Here is a 19,089-nt window from a genome sequence, read left to right as displayed (position 1 = left end):
TTGATTTATATGGAAACATCCTCAGAATGAACCCAAAAAAATTTTTGGCTACTTCTGCACCAAAAAAAGAAAAAAAAATCTAGAAAATTGCTTTAACGAAAGAGAATGTCTTAAGAGGACTCCAATTCACAGAAAATATGGTCATAGATAAAACTGCAAAAAAAAAAAAAGAAAAAAAGGACAGACAAGTCAAAATGAAAACCAAACGAACAGTGTAAATCTCCTAAGAGGGAAGGAAAGCAAGATCGGAACGAATTAAACAATATTGAACTAACAGAAATGCACAGAACATTAAAAATTGGTTGATTTGACGTATCCCAAAGTCGGGTGAAGCGAAAGAAGAAGGCAGGTGGCAACAGGTATGGGGACACGTAACCAGAATCCGAGGTGGGCCACAGTCTCGCGATGTCCTTCGGAGGCCCGCAATAAGATCGCGGTCAGCGGCGGCGGCGGCGGCGGCGGCAGGTCGGGCTGGTGTTTCGCTGCGCTGGAGGGGCGGTCGCGTCGCTCGTGACGTAGCCGAAGCCAGAGCGGCAGGGTCCGCGGACGCTGCGCCGCGGCCGTCAGTTGGACGCCGCCAGCCGCGAGGACACGCCATGGCCGACTCCCGGCAGAGGGGCGCGGGCGCGCGCAGCCGCGGTGAGTCCGGCCGCCGCTACACCGCTCTGCTCTGCTCTGCGCAGGCGCGCGCCGCCACGCTCGCTCAAATGTCACGACCCTCCAGGTGCGAATGCGGTGCTTCTTTCGCTACTGTCGTGAAATCTTGGATTTGTTAGCGACACTTTCAACTGCTTTGAAATAAAATATCACAAGTTTTGCAGATGACAAACCAGCACGACATCTGCGAAGGGAAGAACTCTTCTAAGTCGCTTTTGACAGCCACTTTATTAGTGAAAGATCCAAAAGCGTGAATGAAAACGAGAGTTCCTCAGTGCTATCTGTGAATCTGTAGCGCAGTCTTACTTGGCAAACGGTGTTCCGTATTTTCACGAAGAAAAACGCTGCAAGAATTGTGCAAGGACTGAAATCTCCGTGAATTATTCAAAAATTTAAGAATGGGACTAAGAAGAGTGGTGTGGAAGTAGACTGTTCAGCTTTTACGGATAATATACCCATAATGAAACAAGGTGTTGAAACAGCAACAGAACAGATTAATGTACTCAAGAAGTAGCAAAACAAGCTGTGTTGCAAATATCTGACATATTTACGTGTGTCATGGCGCTAAAACGTTTCCATTGCTTCTGAAAAATATTTCAAGGATTGACCCAGCCATCTTTGTCAAATTCTGCCACGAAATACTGTGTTAAAGAAAGGGTTCAAATGGCTCTGAGCACTATGGGACTTAACATCTATGGTCATCAGTCCCCTAGAACTTAGAACTACTTAAACCTAACTAACCTAAGGACATCACACAACACCCAGCCATCACGAGGCAGAGAAAATCCCTGACCCCGCCGGGAATCGAACCCGGGAACCCGGGCGTGGGAAGCGAGAACGCTACCGCACGACCACGAGATGCGGGGGTTAAAGAAAGGGGGAAAATAAATTGTCTGTGTGGATGAACACCAGGTGATACGTCTTCTAAACACCTAAGAGGAATCACTAAATTTTCGCTTTCAATTTAGCATTCTGTGTCGAATATCTCTTAGTTTTTTATGCAGTTCTTCTACCGTAGTGTTTCCAAACACGTCCTGTCCGGAAGTTCTATCAATAAGTTTTCAAGAGGAGTCTGTGTTTCTGCGTGTTTTGGTGCTCTTGGCAGCACTGGCCGTTGTGCAGAGCAGTAACAACAACTAACGTACGATACCCCTTTGTCAATTCTCATACAAGTGCTCTCAAGGAAACGCTATATTCCAGTAAGATATACCGAGCCACAATTCCATGCGACGCCTTCGATATTTTTCAGAGACATCGTGGGGAACCAGTTTGTCCAGTTTCGTGACGTCTCCGCATGCTTACGAGTTCCGAGAAACTGTGTTTTTCTATCACAACAGCACCCCACACTTTGGCGATCTACATACTTTACTAATGGCTGCTGTGCCTCGATATCGACGTCCATTTATGACATGTGCATGCTATCAGATTGTAAAAGTAACAACTCCACACAAGAGATTTAGACGTTAGCCTACTACAGTTGGCCAATTTATTGGTGAAAATTTTATATTTCTGTCTACCACAATTATTTTCTGGTGAAAATCACACTCGTCGAGAGACAGTACTTGCGGTTGACTTTCGTCTGTGTACTGTTCATAAGAATACGCGGCTTGCTCCATGTACGACACAAAGTTCTAGTACGTTGATATAACCCGGAGTTGCGTACGTCGTTTGCTGTGACGTGATAATCACAACCTTTATCATTGTTAACAGACAACTGCTATTCTCATTATATGCGCTCATGGTAATGGCATGGATGAAACAAACGTTCTGGGTTATCAGTCATACAGTCAGGAATCCAATAAAAACAGATGGATAAAATGACTGCAAATGCTTATGCAATTTGATCTCTCAGATTTTCTTGACGTGACTAATGGTATGCTTCCGGATACACAGCTGGATCGTTGTTTCCATTTATGCATTATATTTCTTCTGAAGAAAGCGACTGGTTCTGTCGTTGAAAAATTATGCATAAATGAAAACAACAGTTCGACTCTATGCCGGGAGGCATACCATTAATATTGATCCTCTTATTCTGAACCAGGTCAGCAAAATGGAAATGCAATATGAAGTACAGCGTAAGTACAGGAATTCAACGCACTCTATTTATGTTTGTTGGAACGCACTGAATAAGACGTAAAGAAGAAGATTATGAATTGTAATTTTTGTCTTGTTTTCTGTCGTAAGTCAGGTTTCATTGCCGTAGGTAATGCGATGCATATCAAGAGTTTATCGGTTACGATAAGAGATAATTGGCGCGTAGCTGGCAGCTCGTGCCGCATCTGATAGAGCGAGAGGTTGTCCGTTCAAGATATAAACTTTTCACTGTGCCATTTACGAGCCAATATAGTTATAACTATGGTTCTGCTTCTGAAAAGCGATCCACCGTAAATTTTGTTAAAAAATTAAAATAAAACTTTCCGAATGCAGCTGCATCGATTTTACAAAATTATCCTACCAGTTTTGCAGTTAACAAATACTGTATTAGGCAAGAATTTTGCGATGTTAATTCAAAGCAAATGTTAACAATCCATGCGTCTAGCCGTGTCCGAAGTAACAAATGGGTTGTCATCTGGTCTACTCGGTAGCGCAGTTGGTTGCCCAATTCCAGTGTTCTGGATTCGACATGCAGAGCTCTGCATACACTTGTGCCATGCTTTGGTGAATTCCCTTTTATCGCACTGCTTCCGCTGCAATGAAGCGCGCTACGCCCCTCTGCTTTCCCCTCTCTCTTTCCTCACCTTCTTCCGCAGACAATGGCATTACGATCCCTCTGGTGGTTTTTGTTTTACAGCCTCCGACTGGCCTTTCTCAATACATCTTATACTGTATATCCGCACCGATCGAAGCTGCACACAGACAAGACTCAGGGTTCGAATACGAGCAGGTCCACCTACGAATGCTGTACATGGGAATAAGTCATAGTCTAGAATCTAGCGTATCACCAAGGGCTTAGGAAAACCGTTTCACATTCGTGAATCCTCCCAGATTTACCTGAGATGAAACAGAGAAATCAACTGTTCATTCTTTAAAAATAAGGAGATCTTATACGCAGCAAAAAGGACTGCTGTATTAAATATGTAAATGTTAGAAGTAAGATTTGAACTCTCTTTTCCTATACGTGGCTGTGTGCTTCTTAGAGGTAAAATACGTGCTGTCGGACAGCTTTCTCTGCCTACACTACTCTAAATTATACCATATTGGATATATTCGTTGAACTAAACAATTTATTATAAATGCTTTGGTGACCACCTATACACCGCAAAATAAATATTGTTCTTAACGAAACGTCGTTTCATGCTGAAGGTAAGCGCATTACACGCTTTCGAATTTGACGTTGCAGTGCAATTTCGCACACACGTAAATGAAATAAACAGTTTACCAGCGATGATTTGGTAACCACCCAAATCACATAACATAAATTTTGTCTTCCAAAAATAACTTTATCCTTTATTTAAGCATGTGTTCAAACTGTTGACCACAGACTGAAACGCACATTTGCTATCGCCGTTCAAAAAACTGTGAACAGACGTAATAACAGTGGATGGTATGGTAGAGCATGCGGAGGCGATTCGGCAATACATATCGTAGGGCGTAGTTGGGGCTTCGTCATAGACTGCGTCTCTGAGTGCTCACAGAATAAAGAAATCGAGAGGAATCAAGTCGGGGGACCTCGCAGGCCATTTGACAACAGAATTTCGTCCTGTCCAACGTCCAGGAAAGTCCTCATTCAGTATTTGCGTTGCAACACGGGACGAGTGAGCTGGACAGCCGTCGTGTTGCAGCCACATATATTGTCGAATATCCAGTGGTACCTCTTCTAGAAGAACCGGCAGAATTTTCGTCAGAAAGTGTCCGTACAATTGTCCATTCAGAATGCCTGAGATGAAGTAAGATCCCCACAGCGTAACTTCCTACGAAGCCGCACCAAACGTCTACAGCCGGCCGAAGTGGCCGAGCGGTTCTAGGCGGTTCAGTTCTAGCGGACTGATGATGGTTCAAATTGCTCTGAGAACTATGGGACTTAAAATATGAGGTCATCAGTCCCCTAGAACTTAGAACTACTTAAACCTAACAAACCTAAGGACAACACACACATCCATGCCCGAGGCAGGAATCGAACCTGCGACCGTAGCGGTCGCGCGGTTCCAGACTGAAGCGCCTAGAACCGCTCGGTCACACCGGCCGGCGGGGCTGATGACCTCAGATGTTAAGTCTCATAGTGCTCAGAGCCACGTCTACACTCCACGGGCGTTGATGTTGCACCTGACGAAGCCAGTGTGGGTTTTCAGCTACCCAGTAGTGCATGTTATGCAAATTTATATTCTCGTGGTTAGTAAATGTTGCTTCATCGGTAAAGAGCAAAGGCTGGAAAAAAATAGGGTCGTCACTCTGTTGCTGAAGAGCAAAGCGACGAAATTCTATACGACGTTCGAAGTCACTGCCGTCGAGTGGCTGATACTGTGACAGCAACAGAGATGGAAATTCTGTCGCTGCAGGATGCGAATGACATTCATCTGGCTGATTCCACATTCCTTGGCAATATGTCTCGTACCACTGCGCGGATTCATTACCGTCGTAGCCAGAACAGCTCCTTCGTGTTCTCTGCCAGTTGCAGTCTTCCTTCTTGTCCTCTTTTTTGACTCCAAGCAGCCCGTCCGCGCTAATGTCTTCAGAGCATATTTCGAGCAGTTGCTGGCACGTCGTACATTCGCGATCCGGATCGGTACCCCTATACCGCAATACTGTTTTTACGCCATTTCTTTTACAGTCACCATATAAAAGTAGTATACCCAAGTTCTCCTCATTGGTGTACATGTCTGCACGCAACGAATGTTGAAGCAGGAACGAGCTGCCTGCAGTCCACAGACGTAAATAGGGAAATGTGTTGAAATTCTGACACAGCGTAGCACGAGAGCTCTGCTTAGCTGTGTTTGCACCACTAATGCCGATTCCGGCCCAAGTGCTCTAAAATTCTAGGATATTTCTCGAATTTTTTACGACAAGTTTTAACGTAAAAAAAAGGTTCAAATGGCTCTGAGCACAATGGGACTTAACTTCTGAGGTCATCAGTCCCCTAGAACTACTTAAACCTAACTAACCTAAGGACATCACACACATCCATGCTCGAGGCAGGAATCGAACCTGCGACCGTAGAGGTCACGCGGTTCCAGACTCAAGCGCCTAGAACCGCTCGGCCACATCGGCCGGCGTTTCAACGTCAACATTAACAAATGCTATATCATTATAACTGCCTTCTCAAGAAGTTTCGGATGCAGTTATAAAAAGTATACGATTCCATTTAAACAGTGTACTTACTTCATTATCTCCGTTGACATCAGCGCTAAAAACATTAACCATTAGACGCTCTAACGTATACCGAAAACGGCTTTTCAATATAACTGTTCACGAAATAGAAGGGTATGACACCCTGTATATAGGCGGATATAATACTTAACGTGTAAGATATAGTTTGTCAAATAGTAATGTTGCTAAAGAGGGTTGTGAAGATGTAGGCTTTTTTTCCCGTAGCCACCTAAGATTTCGATCTTACACCCTAGCCGAGATGAACACAACACGCAATTGCGTGGGGGCACTACCTGGAGGTAACTGGTTCGAATCCAGAAACTTGGAAACTTCTTTCGTCGTTATTTTGGATATCGACGGGGTGAGAGGACGATATGCAAATTTTCTGACCGCCAAATGCAGAGAGTTAAAGCACAAAATTATCTCCTAGCAAGACCATTCAATGCAGTTGGTGTTTAACCTTCCGTCTGTTTGGGACGTTAAAACCGGCGATCCTTTTGTACTTTCTGATATTCATAATCGCTCATAAGATCTCGGTATAAGTGTTCATTGCGGAAATAGATGGATATCTTACGCCACGGGAAGAAGTGAGTCTATGTCGCAGAGTTCAAATATGCATGGGGAACAAAAGTTCACCGAGCGGGGTGGCGCAGTGGTTAGACACTGGACTCGCATTCGGGAGGACGACGGTTCAATCCCGCGTCCGGCCATCCTGATTTAGGTTTTCCGTGATTTCCCTAAATCACTCCAGGCAAATGCCGGGATGGTTCCTCTGAAAGGGCACGGCCGACTTCCTTCCCAATCCTTCCCTAATCCGATGAGACCGATGACCACGCTGTCTGGTCTCCTTCCCCAAACCAACCAACCAACTAACAAAAGTTAATGAAAATGATAGGGCAGCGTTCTGAATTCAATAAACGGCTAGGAAGGCAACTAAGATTTCGGCGCACCCACGCTGCTGCCTCGTCAAGCCATAGAGACTCACACGTGTAACTTAGGAGTCTTGTAGCCTTGACAAAACAGGTTCTGACAAGAATGAGTCAGCTTCAGCAGGAGAATAGAAGAAGTTGGGCATTCGCCGCGTGATGCGTATGTTGAGTATTCCATGTCTGCAGCAGCCACCTCTACGGCCACAGCGCCAGCGTTAACATCAGAACTCACATTTCAGGTGACACATTAGGCAACAGAGAGCAGGCTACTGCTAGAAACTGCCAGCGTTACAAATGGTCTTTGCCAAATCCCGTACTAAGGCGCTAAGAAATATGACTCCAACCTCTAAAGCGAAAGCATTTCAGCTTCTCTGCAATATAGTCTCTTCGCACCGTCTGCCACAGACCAACATATACTTACGAGATTCCATACTACTTATCGTATAACAGTTTACGAGGTTTTGAGATACAACCGTTTTGCAGCAGCACTTAAGGTCTCGCTAACTTACCAGCCCGGAGCGAATTTAAAAAGAACTTCAATTTCACGAGGACACGGGAAAAACTATGGCCGTATCTCACTCGTAACTATGGCCCCGTAATTTACACAAAGCTGTACAGACACCTTAGACCATCAATGATAAAGGGCTACTTATTTCCATGTTCCATAGGTAATATTCACAATAAAGATTATGATGTGGCACATGTTGATAGAATAAAAACACGCATAGAGAACTGAACAAATATATTTATACGGCGACATGTTGAACATTCAGATGATTGTAGTTGACTCCTAATGTCTGTTCAAGTATTCATCGGTAGTATATAAGTTGTTAGAGAGAAACAACTTTAGTGGACCTATGAAAACAGTTATGCTGTTGCTGAAATTTTATTTTGATAGGCGCATTGTCAAAGAGTTTTGTAATTGCGGATTTCATTCTCTTCCGTGTTAAAGTTAGATTCACTAGAGAGAAGTGCACACTAACTTCCCTTATAAAACCGTATATATGATTATGTCTAACTCCAATGGATTGCTGTTTATGTCATTAAAAGAAATGTGTATTTAGATGATAACTCTTATAGCAGCTATGGCTCTTATTGATGCTTAGGATTACGTCCGCCAGAACTACAGATACTGAAACTCCTTCTTTAAAGCCTTAGTACCACCGCAGCGTTATTCCAACCAACAGCAGCGTAAACTGTAAGTTAAGGTAGGCTTATTATGTAGCCAGTAGAGTGTACAGAGATGTATTATACTTTAAGCGGGTTTTCTGGTCTCGGCGTCTTACTTTATGTTCAACTTTTTTTGGCAACTAATTGTTTTGTGATACAAATATTTATTAAAAAAGAAAAATGCGTACTTAAATACTGTGTAAATATTTTTCGGCGGAGAATTGATGAGCCCATGCAGCAGAAAGTGGCGGTCAAAATATCTCTGCGCGGGTTGTGCAACTAAACGGTTTGCACCACTGAGGGTGAAGTAGAGCTCTGCAGTCAAAATTAAACAAACGTTCATTATCATAATCATATTTTCGAAGGCGTGAACTTCGATAATCAGATTTCCCGAAGTGTACTTCAAAATGGCGGCCACTTGAAAACGTAGGTACTGAAAATCGTTCTATTTTGTGGCTTTTAAATGTACATAAATAACAAACATTTGCTTTTTGAGGTTTACGCCAAAATTGCAAGTGCCCATTCCATTAAAACCAAAGCGGCATCTAATTTTACCGAGTACTTGTTTTTTAAACACGTGTACTAGTTTAACAAACATTGTCTCGAGAAATACACATTTAAAGTTTTAAATGTAATTTTTGTGTACACAACTTTACAAACTTAGAACTTACCGTTAAGCTGCTATGCCTGAGCCATACAGTAAACCTCCCTCTTCTTCGAAGACTTCATTTTCTAAAGCGCGGGCCTTTCTAGCTGCAATTCCAGCGTCGACGCTTCTCTGAAACGAGCGCCGGTCCCAACTCTTGAGGCGTTTCTCGTCGCCTGTCATGGCGGATGGGCAAGCCTTGGTGCCGGTAACGACTGCAGTGACTTCCGTGGTACGCATGACACCCTTCAATTAGTCGTTAAAAATAACGCACGCCGATTGTTAGCAATCTGGACGACTTTTACTCTGTAAAACATGTGTTTTGAAGCGAGTGAGTTCACTGCTTCATTAGTCTGCGTATAGGCTCCAAGACTCTCTCCATCAAGCTGTCGCCAGTCAGATGTTTGCACACATCAGTAATAACCTCGCCGCACGGTGGTAGCTTACGATTAAAAGTATCGAGTGTCCCGTTCATGTCAACTTTCATCCATTTGCACAAACTTCAAACAGTAATCGTGTTGTGCATCGTCATTCGTTGAAAGCACCGTCATTACCGCTTTTTCCCTCTCACTTTTGTCGAAAGCATTTATTGAGAGATCTGTTGGGCAAGCACAACACCTATATCGATATGTTACACGACCTTTACAGAGAAGGAGATATCGATGGGAGTCGCGAACGGCCCAAGCTGAGAGGGCTAGAGCAGGCGTATGCGCCATTCCATTGAAACGTGAGTTTTCCGACAAAATCCTTTAGCTCATATATTCACAAGGCTACAACGAGTCAAAATACCCAAAAATTTTTTTTTTTTTTTTTAATCTCGTGACCGGAAAAACCCCTTAATACAGTACTTGACAGTTCGATGAGCTTTGTCACACTTACGCCTTTAATTACAAATTTATCTTGGAGAACCATTCATTAATTTCAGAGATCCTGGAGCAACTACATAATCACAGTAGCACCCTACTGTTCTGCGTACATTTAATAGTAACTTGAATTATACACAATAAGCGAAGCGTTACCAATGAGAACAGGTACATTACCACGTAGAGCGCCAGGACATCAAACTCCACACAATCCGACCAAGTAAACGCTGTGGGGTCTCCCTCTCAAATGAAGTAATCATAAGAACCTTATCTTAGCTAATATTAAATTTCAGCCGGCCGGTGTGACCGAGCGGTTCTAGGCGCTTCAGTCTGGAACCGCGCGACCGCTAGGGTCGCAGGTTCTAATCCTGCCTCGGGCATGGATGTGTGTGATGTCCTTAGGTTAGTTAGGTTTAAGTAGTTGTAAGTTCTAGGTGACTGATGACATCAGATGTTGAGTCCCATAGTGCTCAGAGCCATTTGAACCATTAAATTTCACCTTAGCTAACATTAGTGACTTCTGCGTCCTGAAAACGGTCTGTACATTTTAAGTAGAACACATCTATGTTAATTTTAAAATAAGTGGATAATCGTGCTTTACCCTGATAAAACCTTGAATGCAGATGCTCTTTTTCCTGTTAAGTAATGACTATCGCTTGCAGTACGCAATCTATATTATGCATTTTGAATGAAAAATGATTAATCGTACAATGTACATGTATTTGTTCAAGTTATCGAAAGAACTGTTAATCTTAAAGGGGATTTCCAGAACGCAGCGGAGCATGCTGTCCTGTGTAACTTCTTGTTGACCGGTTCTCGAACGTGGAACTTCCGCGGGAAATGCCCCTACTAAACAAGAACTGGCAAATCTGAAGCTGTGAACAGGTTTTTTTTTCTTTTTATTTTTGCACGCCTCCTTTGTGGCGCCAACGGCCTTCAGTCTTCGGCACGAACTAAAATGTTTTATTTGGTTAGCATCAGAATCGAGTTCATGTTACTATAAATACTCCATACTGTTTTTCGATTTTTTAAAGGTTTATTTCCTACCAGATGTGGGTAATCCTAGTGAAAGTTATTGAAGAATCGTGTCATGTTTTCTGATTCACTGTCAGACAGGTTGAAAGTCTTATGACGGAGATGCATAGTGGGCGTTCACGGTAGACTCTTAAAATTTTGCTGTACAGTGAAAGAACGGGGAACATTCAGATGATATGGGTATGGTTTAGTTTTATTTCGAAGAGAATTCTGTCGCAGATGGAAATAGCTGAACCCAACGCATGTGTGTGCACAGGTGTACGTACGTAGAGAAGCAGAGGTAGCTGTGAAAGAAGGTGCACTTCAGATTTAATTGTCTTCGAATTTAGCTTTCTTCATAAGAACGACGTTAATCGCTTCATCAGTGAAGCCAACCGCAAGTTCGAGAGGCCTAGTTAACGAAAAGCGGTGTAAATGAAACCACTGAGCAATATGTATGTCGCAGTGCCTCTCTAACAGAAAAGAAACACCCTTCCGAGGCGCTTTTCCTCTTTCTTGAGGGGGTGGGAATGCTGCAGTCGTAATACAAGTGTCATGCTTAGACCTCAAATCAGAAACTGCTATACGTTTGTTATGATGTATGATGATGATCGGCTGACGAATTTCCATAAAAAGCAAGTTGAACACTGACGCACAGTTCTGTCGTAAGCCGCTTTACAAGCACGGACGAGGCGGCCGCTGAGCGAAGAAAGTGTGCCGAGCAAGTCAGCTCTGCGTTTGTCGTCTGAGAGCTGCCCGTGTCTCCGCCCACACCCGCGACTTAAATGGCTTACTGGTTGTGATACAAAAGTGAAGGAAAATGTCGGCGTGCGGTTAAAAGACAGAACTGCCTACGCAGAAAACTATCTGAATTTATTTCGTTCGTGTACACACGGATCCTAAAGCGTAACACAAATATTTTCGTGAGATATAGTTCCACAGCCTTAGTAAAATGCTTAAAATATGTCAATGTCGTGCTCCAAAATAATTATACTTACTACTTGTTATACAGATCGATTCTCGCGAAGAAGACAGCAGCAACCAGCCACTGTCAATAATGCTGTTTATTTTTGCAAATAGAGCCGTTAATGATTTCGAACTGACAGGTTCATCTTCAGACAGCTGTTCACGTTTAGATATATATTTGTTGACGTTTATACTAGTTTTCGGCTCTTTATTCCCCTTTTGCAATGAATGTTACTTAGGGTGATGGTGTCTTACAGAAAATCGATGTGAGAGACGGCCTATTTACCTGTAACTGTACCTAATAACGATTGAAAACCACGTAAATAAATCTAGAATATAGAAATATTTTAACTTTAGGTTACGTATGTCGAAAATCCCGCTTTGTTATGTTGCATAACTTTCGGTGTAAATACTCTACAAGATGTTCAAATGTGTGTGAATTCCTAAGGGACCAAAAGGCTGGAGGTCATCGGTCCCTAGACTTACACACTACTTAAACTAACTTATGCTAAGAACAACACACACACCCATGCCCGAGGGAGGACTCGAACCTCCGGCGGGAGGAGCCGCGCAATCCGTGACATGGCGCCTCAAACCACTCGGTCACTCCGCGTGGCGAATATCCTAGAGAATCACAAGTGTGCTACCAATTCCGGATTTCGGGTACTGGTGGTAAGGACACTTTTAGATAAGTTGCGAAGCTGTTGGGAGCTGGAAATGCTAGCGGAGCAGTTAGCCCGCAGGCGAGGCACTCGCACACTTTCCAGCCGGGTTCCAGTATTGCCCCGGCTCAGGCTGCTCTGCTGCCCGTGCGTCACGCCAATAAAGCGATATAGCGGCGGATGGAGCGCCCGCTCTGTGAGCAGCCGAGCAAAAAAAGCTGGCCAGGTACGGCCGCGGGCCGAGGTAACGGTGCACATCACACAGCCGGCACCCGTCTGATCTGGAGCCTGGCCGCAGCGCTACACAGACGCACAGCACTTCCTCTGCAACTCGGCTTCCTTCACCGCATACGAAGGGCATCATTCTGGCGAAACTGCTGTTGCCGGCACGACAGATGACTCAGGAGGACGATGAACGCCTGCACTCGATCGTGTTCGAAATGTTGGCCGCAGCGGCGGTGCCATTAAGGCAGCGTATTTATTGCTACTGGCGAACACGGCGGAAACGAATTCACATTACAATACTTAGTTTCCTTCAAAACTACTGCTTTAATATTCAATAACAACATTAATATTACAGATGACTTCGATGGCAATACATACACTATAATTCAAGACATTTTGTTTCTTCTAGACGGAAATATAGCATTTGAAAGCAAATTGCCTGTTACACCATGATACAAGATCTTTTATTTAAAACATGAAATACTGGGTTGGTGCATAAATTCATGATATTTTTCGGTAAGTTTAATAAACTTAATAGATACATATAAGAGTGACTTTATTAACAATATATTCCCCTTCACTATTTACAACAGCCTGCCATCGCTCGGATAACTTTTCGATTACGCGACTGTAGAAATCAAAGGTTTTGACCCGAAGAAGTCGTCGAGCCATGGTCGGAGCGCATTTTCATCCGGAAAGGGAATTCCTTGAAGACTGTACGTTAGAGAGCGGAAACGGTGAAAACTGATGGCGCAAGGTCAGGTGAAGAAGGTGGGTCCGGAATGACTTCCCATCCCAACTCCTTTTTGGCTGTCTAGCGGAATGCGCGTGGGCGTTATTGTGGAGAACCATGATTTGACGCAGTTTTCCTGCTCGTTGTTCTCGGACTGCGTCTGCATGACGTCTCAGTTGTTAATATATGTCAGCAGTGATGGTTAGACCTCGGGGAAGCAATTAGTGGTAAGTACACCACACCGTCGCTGCTCCACCAGACGCATAACATTATCTCTTGTGGACGCGCGCTGGTCTGTTGCTGTTTCTGCTTTGTTTGGGCTCAGCCATTCCTTTCTACTTTTATGATAGCACGAAGACGCCATTCCTCGTCACCCGTAACGATACAGCAGTGGAATTATAATGAAAAAGCGAGATGCACTCGCTGATTGTTGTGATCTTGGCTAAGAGCACGCGGTACCCATACACCCGATTTTTGAACCTTACTCACTGCAAGCAAACGCAGCACGATGATGGAATGTTCATCGCATTTACTCATTCTCGAGTACACTCCTGCGTCACTGTGAAGTAATGTGTTTACAAAACCTTCATCAAACCCCGAAGGCCTTCCTGAACGCGGAAAGTCACTAATGTAAAACGATCCTGCTTGAAACAAGAAATCATTTTTATGTCGTGGTCTGTCCAGTGGAATTATCCGCATACTCGGCACAAATGTCTCTGGTTGCCCCCGCTGCTGTCACCCATCTGTCGAAATCAAACAGAAGAATATGTCGGAAATGTCTCCACTTGGCATACCATATCCTAGCGTCCACAGCTCCGTCCTCTATATCCAAATGGCAAAAAGACAATATGTAAACTCAAATAGCAACAATGAACTACAAATAAGAAATGACAATCGATAAAGAAACCTGTACCAACAGCAATGCAAAACAATCGTAATACAAACAAAAACGCTATGAACTTATGCACCAACGTAGTGCTTTTTAAATGTGAAAAACTATAAAGTAAGTGTAATTACGGATGTTCTACTTTCACTAATGTCAAGTTCTGTCACAGTCTAGGTCTGTTGGAACCATTTGTCGACATGTTAATAGTGGTCTTGTGATTTTCGAGGTTTGAGGGGTATTAGGCTTCCTATTGCCTGTCGCGTTGCGAAAAGAGATGTTCAATCACATAGACAACTTTAACAGAACATGTGTTCGATTTTATAACGATTTCTGTAGACGGAAATACACAAATCATAACATAATTATTCATTACGCGTGAGATATAAACCAGTACGCCTAATTTAGAAAAAATACCATAACTTTTGCTTCTCGTTCATTGCGCAGTGATAACTAACATTCGACCATCTGTCACTGGGTAGCGACGGACATTCACTTTTCGACGCGGACTTTTAAGTTTCCAACCATCCTTCTCATCTGTATCTGTGACACTTTCAGCACTTTATTTGCTTTTTAGATCTTAAGGGGATGAAATCAAATTATGGATCATATTACATGACTGGAACCATCTGCTTCTATCGTTAAATGTCTTGGGAACATAAAACAGCCAGTCAACATGTATAACGTTCTATCATGTTTTTTAATACTACACCACTAACCGCCGTACCGATGACTCTAAAAATCGACCTCCCATGTTAGTAGTAAAGAAGTAACTCACGTAATGTCTGATGGAGATGTTTTACTGCATGAGCAGCGAAAATATAGTAAGTGACGAACTTTTTGGTTTCGTTATCTTATGGAGGGTGTCAATGAGAAAAAGTTTCCAAAAAATTTCAGAGTATCTGTAAAGTCTGTTGGAGGTCGCTAAAGTGCTCTCATTCTCAAATACCGGACGAATATATTCTGAGTAATCCCCGCGCCTGAGGACACACACATAGTTTGTAATCTTAATATTTACCTGATTCTGTTATATCTTTATGGCGTGGCGGTTCTCGTGACTAATGGTCTGAAAGGTTGCATTTAAAACATGAAACTCCAGACTAAAGCTCCTGACCGTCAACTTCAAGTTTAATATCAGTCTCGATGATATGACTCGGGTAAATTGTTCAGAAAAAGGGGCCCCAACCTAAAAATTCCCCATTATGCGCGACGGATCCAGTGCACAAAGCCTCACTGCCACGCTAAATTTGCATCTGACTGTCTACACTCACGTACGTCCTACAATTTTTAAAATTTCCGCCATTCCAGACGAATAACAATTCAACGAGTAAACGGCTCTCCCTACTATATATATCAAGCTTTGGACGAGAAGTAGATCGTACAGTATTGCAGTAATTGGACATATAAGTCACCATACAGTCACTCAGAGCCTCTCATCGCGTATAAGAAAAGCAATGAATGGCTACGCAGCCAAATCTTACCCACTCGTATATTCTGAAACTACTATTACAGTCACTGTGCCTCATGGTAACTCATTAACCTCCATCTGTGTCAAATAACTTGTCAAGTGCAATATTAACTGAAGAATAAAAATCGAAAACGTTCTAAGTGTCAAACGTCACATTTGTCAACAGAATGAAAAAACAAATGTACCTCTATCCCAGTATCTTTCGGGTCTGTATCTGGGGATGACGGAATATCTGATGCTCTGGGAAAACTTCAAGAAACACAACGCAGCTCTATTTGTACATAACTGATTTCTGTCCAAAAAACTGAGAAGGTATTCTGATACCGCAGGGTTATACAGCTCACCACACCTCCGCAAAAAAAAAGACAAATTACAAAATAAATACTTTATTAAGAACGTTCTAACAAATATACTGGAAATCCGATTGCGTCCAAGCGCCTAGTAGAAAATTTGTGTTTCACGTGCAACTAGTACGGGTGACTAAGTTTTATTTGTGATGATACACGTACAGAAATACAGCGATAAGTTTTTAACTAGTAGAACTGAAGTCAACAAAAACTATTTCTCGTATCTTCTAAATTTTGCGAAGCCAGAGGGAAGCAGTGTGTGGCACAAAGACGCCATCTAAAACCGCATGTTTGAAACACTTCCTCCGTGATTTGGCACTTGGATCAAGTCTAGGGATATGCAACAGAGTACCGAGACCACAACAGCACCGAAAACGCTTTTAGTGGAAAAACGGCTCTTACAACGTTTTCCACTTCCGCGCTTCAATTATTTTGGTGTGGTGCAACTAAAAGTATTACGTCAGTGAGGAATGGACGCGGTGCTAAGACTGACTGTGACGCTGCTCTGGAATGCAGAAAACCCCGGCAGGCAGGTCGTCAGCAGCGCTCGCCCTCTTATGATCGTTTGTCGCCCGGCGTCGGTCAGCTTGCTGCCTGCCGTGCTCCCCTGTACGAGTTGCTGCGTGGCATCTCGTACGCTCTTGGGTGATGGCGTGAAGCATATTTATCACGAACATTAATAAAATGATTTCCCCCCACCTACATCCGCTTTTCTTTCACTCAACAAACGTTTTCAATTCAATGACTTGGCGTTACTACTTTAAAGCGGAGGGAAAAACGCATCGACGCTCGATGTAGCCGTAGCGTTACGAATGTAAGATTATACCTCTTCATGATTAGATTATAACAGTAATTTAAATTTTTAAATTCGGTCAATAATTATATGAAAGTAATATTATAAGATTGTTCCCACAATACTTTAAAGACAAACAAATATATAATTATTGAAGAAATCAATCGCAATACAACAGAAAATTGGACAGACCTCGTGAAGACAATCCGGAATGCAATCCGTTAGGGGTCTACCTCCTAGGAAACTCGTAGATTGTGGAACGCAACTTGTGATCGTGCCATTTAATGTAGAATACAGGTCGTTCAGATTTTTATCAGTGGCAGAACAACAGACACATGGATTTCCACAAAGTCCTGAAACACTACTCGAAAGAAAATACGAGAATGAAAACGGCATTTGACAAAATAAACTAAATGAAATCGAGGAAGGCTTGAAGAAAAAAAAAATTGGCATAGTAAATTCAGAGAAAATATAAAAAGTTATCAGCCTTCAAATATCTTCTTCAAAAGAACTGGTGGATCTCTGGAAACAAATATTAAGGAAGCTGCAGAATTCTTAAAAAAATACTTTGATAAACTCCTTAACTGCGAGAAGCTTAAAGAAAAATTACACTTCAATGAAACAGATTCGAAACCGCCTCCAATTACAGAGGTAGAGGAGATTATAAAACAAACAACAGACCCCAGGAGAAAGCAGCGTTATTCCAAGATCTGGAAACTCAAAGACCAAAACATCACAAAGTAAATTAACAAAATTCTCACACATATGTGGAGTAGAGAGAAAATTCCACTGCACAGTAAGGGCGACAACACATACCATAATAATTACAGACGTTTCTTATTATTACCGATCAGCTACAAAATTCCCTCCAAGGCATCACTCGACAGACTAGGACCACGAACTATACAAACATAGATGAATACCCAGCAGGCTTCAGAAAAGGAAGATCCAGTAATAAACAGATTTGGAACCAGCGAAAGCTCCTGAAGGTAATACGGATGAACAACACTGTAGTCACATTCGTAGATTTTAAAAAGGATTACGACTCCATAGACACGCGGACTCTCTTTGACACACTAGAGGAACATGGAATAAACAGAAAAACTAGGATACTCATACAACAGAATAAAATTTATAGGAGAAATCTCAGACCCATTCGAGATACATACTGGGGTCATACAAGGAGATGTCTCTCATCGCTTTTATCCAACATGATATTGGACGAAATTATCAAACAATGGGAAGAAAAGTATAAAGGATTCAGTTGGGAAGAACATGTGCAAACAAGACAATCTTAAAATGCCTGGCATTTGCAGACGAACTGGTAATATTCAACAAGAATAGACAAGAAGCACTGGAGTAGCATGAAGTCTCTGACAAAACAGGTCTAAGGATATCATACGAGAAAAAGTAATACGTGGAAACAAAGAACAGCAACATACAAGACATGCACACAAAATACGAAAAGGTTAGCAGAGTGGAAAAATTCAAATCTCTTGGAACATATATACAAATAGGAGGATCAAACAAGGCATCCATGGACGCTCTGCGATAAAAGAAACGTTTCAAGACAGGTAAAACTCCGGCACTACAATACAGTTGTACTACTAGAAGTACTCTAAGCTTCAGAAACGACCAAACTTGGGGCATCAGGCATCACGGACACAGATAAAATAGACCGTAATGTCCTCAGAAAATTTTTTGGAGCGGTACACAGAGATGGTTTATGGATGAAAAGACCAACCAAAGAATTGTACTAAAACAAAGACATGATCATAAAACGCTAACTAACATTCTGTGGTCACAGACATGGAATGAACAACAAACTTGCATGAAGGGTTTCTGATGTAGTAAACCGTTTAATGATGAAAACCAGCAGGGATCAGCAGGAAAATGACATATGAAAGAGACAGATTTGGAAATAAAATTATGAACACGAAATCTGAAGTAAGAGAAGGGAAGAAAAAAGGGAAAAATGGCCGGAACAATGGAAACAGAAACACAGCCAAAGAATGAAGAGATTTGGGATGAGAAAAAGAAGAAGGAAATCAGAAAAAAAGAATGATCACGTAACATTCAAGTTAATCAATGTCTTAAGGACAAAAATGTGTAATAATAAATAACAATTACGTCAAAACGAAAATCCAGTCTTTGTTGTCCCTGGAAGCCGTTATACAAGGCGTAAAGGATATATAAGAGCAGATACTTTTGTATGTGGTAAGAACATTAGTGCGTTCGTTGCTTTTTCTCTGCATATAACAATTTTTGCGCAAACACGTCGCATTATTTTTACCTGATGTCTTCTGCACGGCGATAACTGCACTACCAAATGGACTGCACATGTCAGTATTGCCTCTGCGCATCCACACTTCAACATCTGACCTGCTGTCCAGGGGAAAGTAGGCAATAATGGGGTGCTCCTACCAGGC

General features: G+C 42.5%; 1 protein-coding gene across 1 annotated transcript in view; it reads left to right on the top strand.

Moving 5' to 3' along the window:
* Positions 1 to 537: 537 nt before the first annotated feature.
* LOC124620351 overlaps positions 538 to 19,089 on the top strand; it is a 152,667-nt gene continuing 134,115 nt past the window's right edge. Inside the window, exon 1 of the mRNA XM_047147027.1 lies at positions 538 to 639. Within this exon, the coding sequence (XP_047002983.1) occupies positions 597 to 639 (43 nt within the window). The 5' untranslated portion in view covers positions 538 to 596. The remainder of the gene's footprint in view (positions 640 to 19,089) is intronic.

Source organism: Schistocerca americana, chromosome 1, assembly GCF_021461395.2.
Source record: "Schistocerca americana isolate TAMUIC-IGC-003095 chromosome 1, iqSchAmer2.1, whole genome shotgun sequence".
NCBI lineage: Eukaryota > Metazoa > Arthropoda > Insecta > Orthoptera > Acrididae > Schistocerca > Schistocerca americana.
This window is presented reverse-complemented; position numbering and strand designations above follow the sequence as displayed.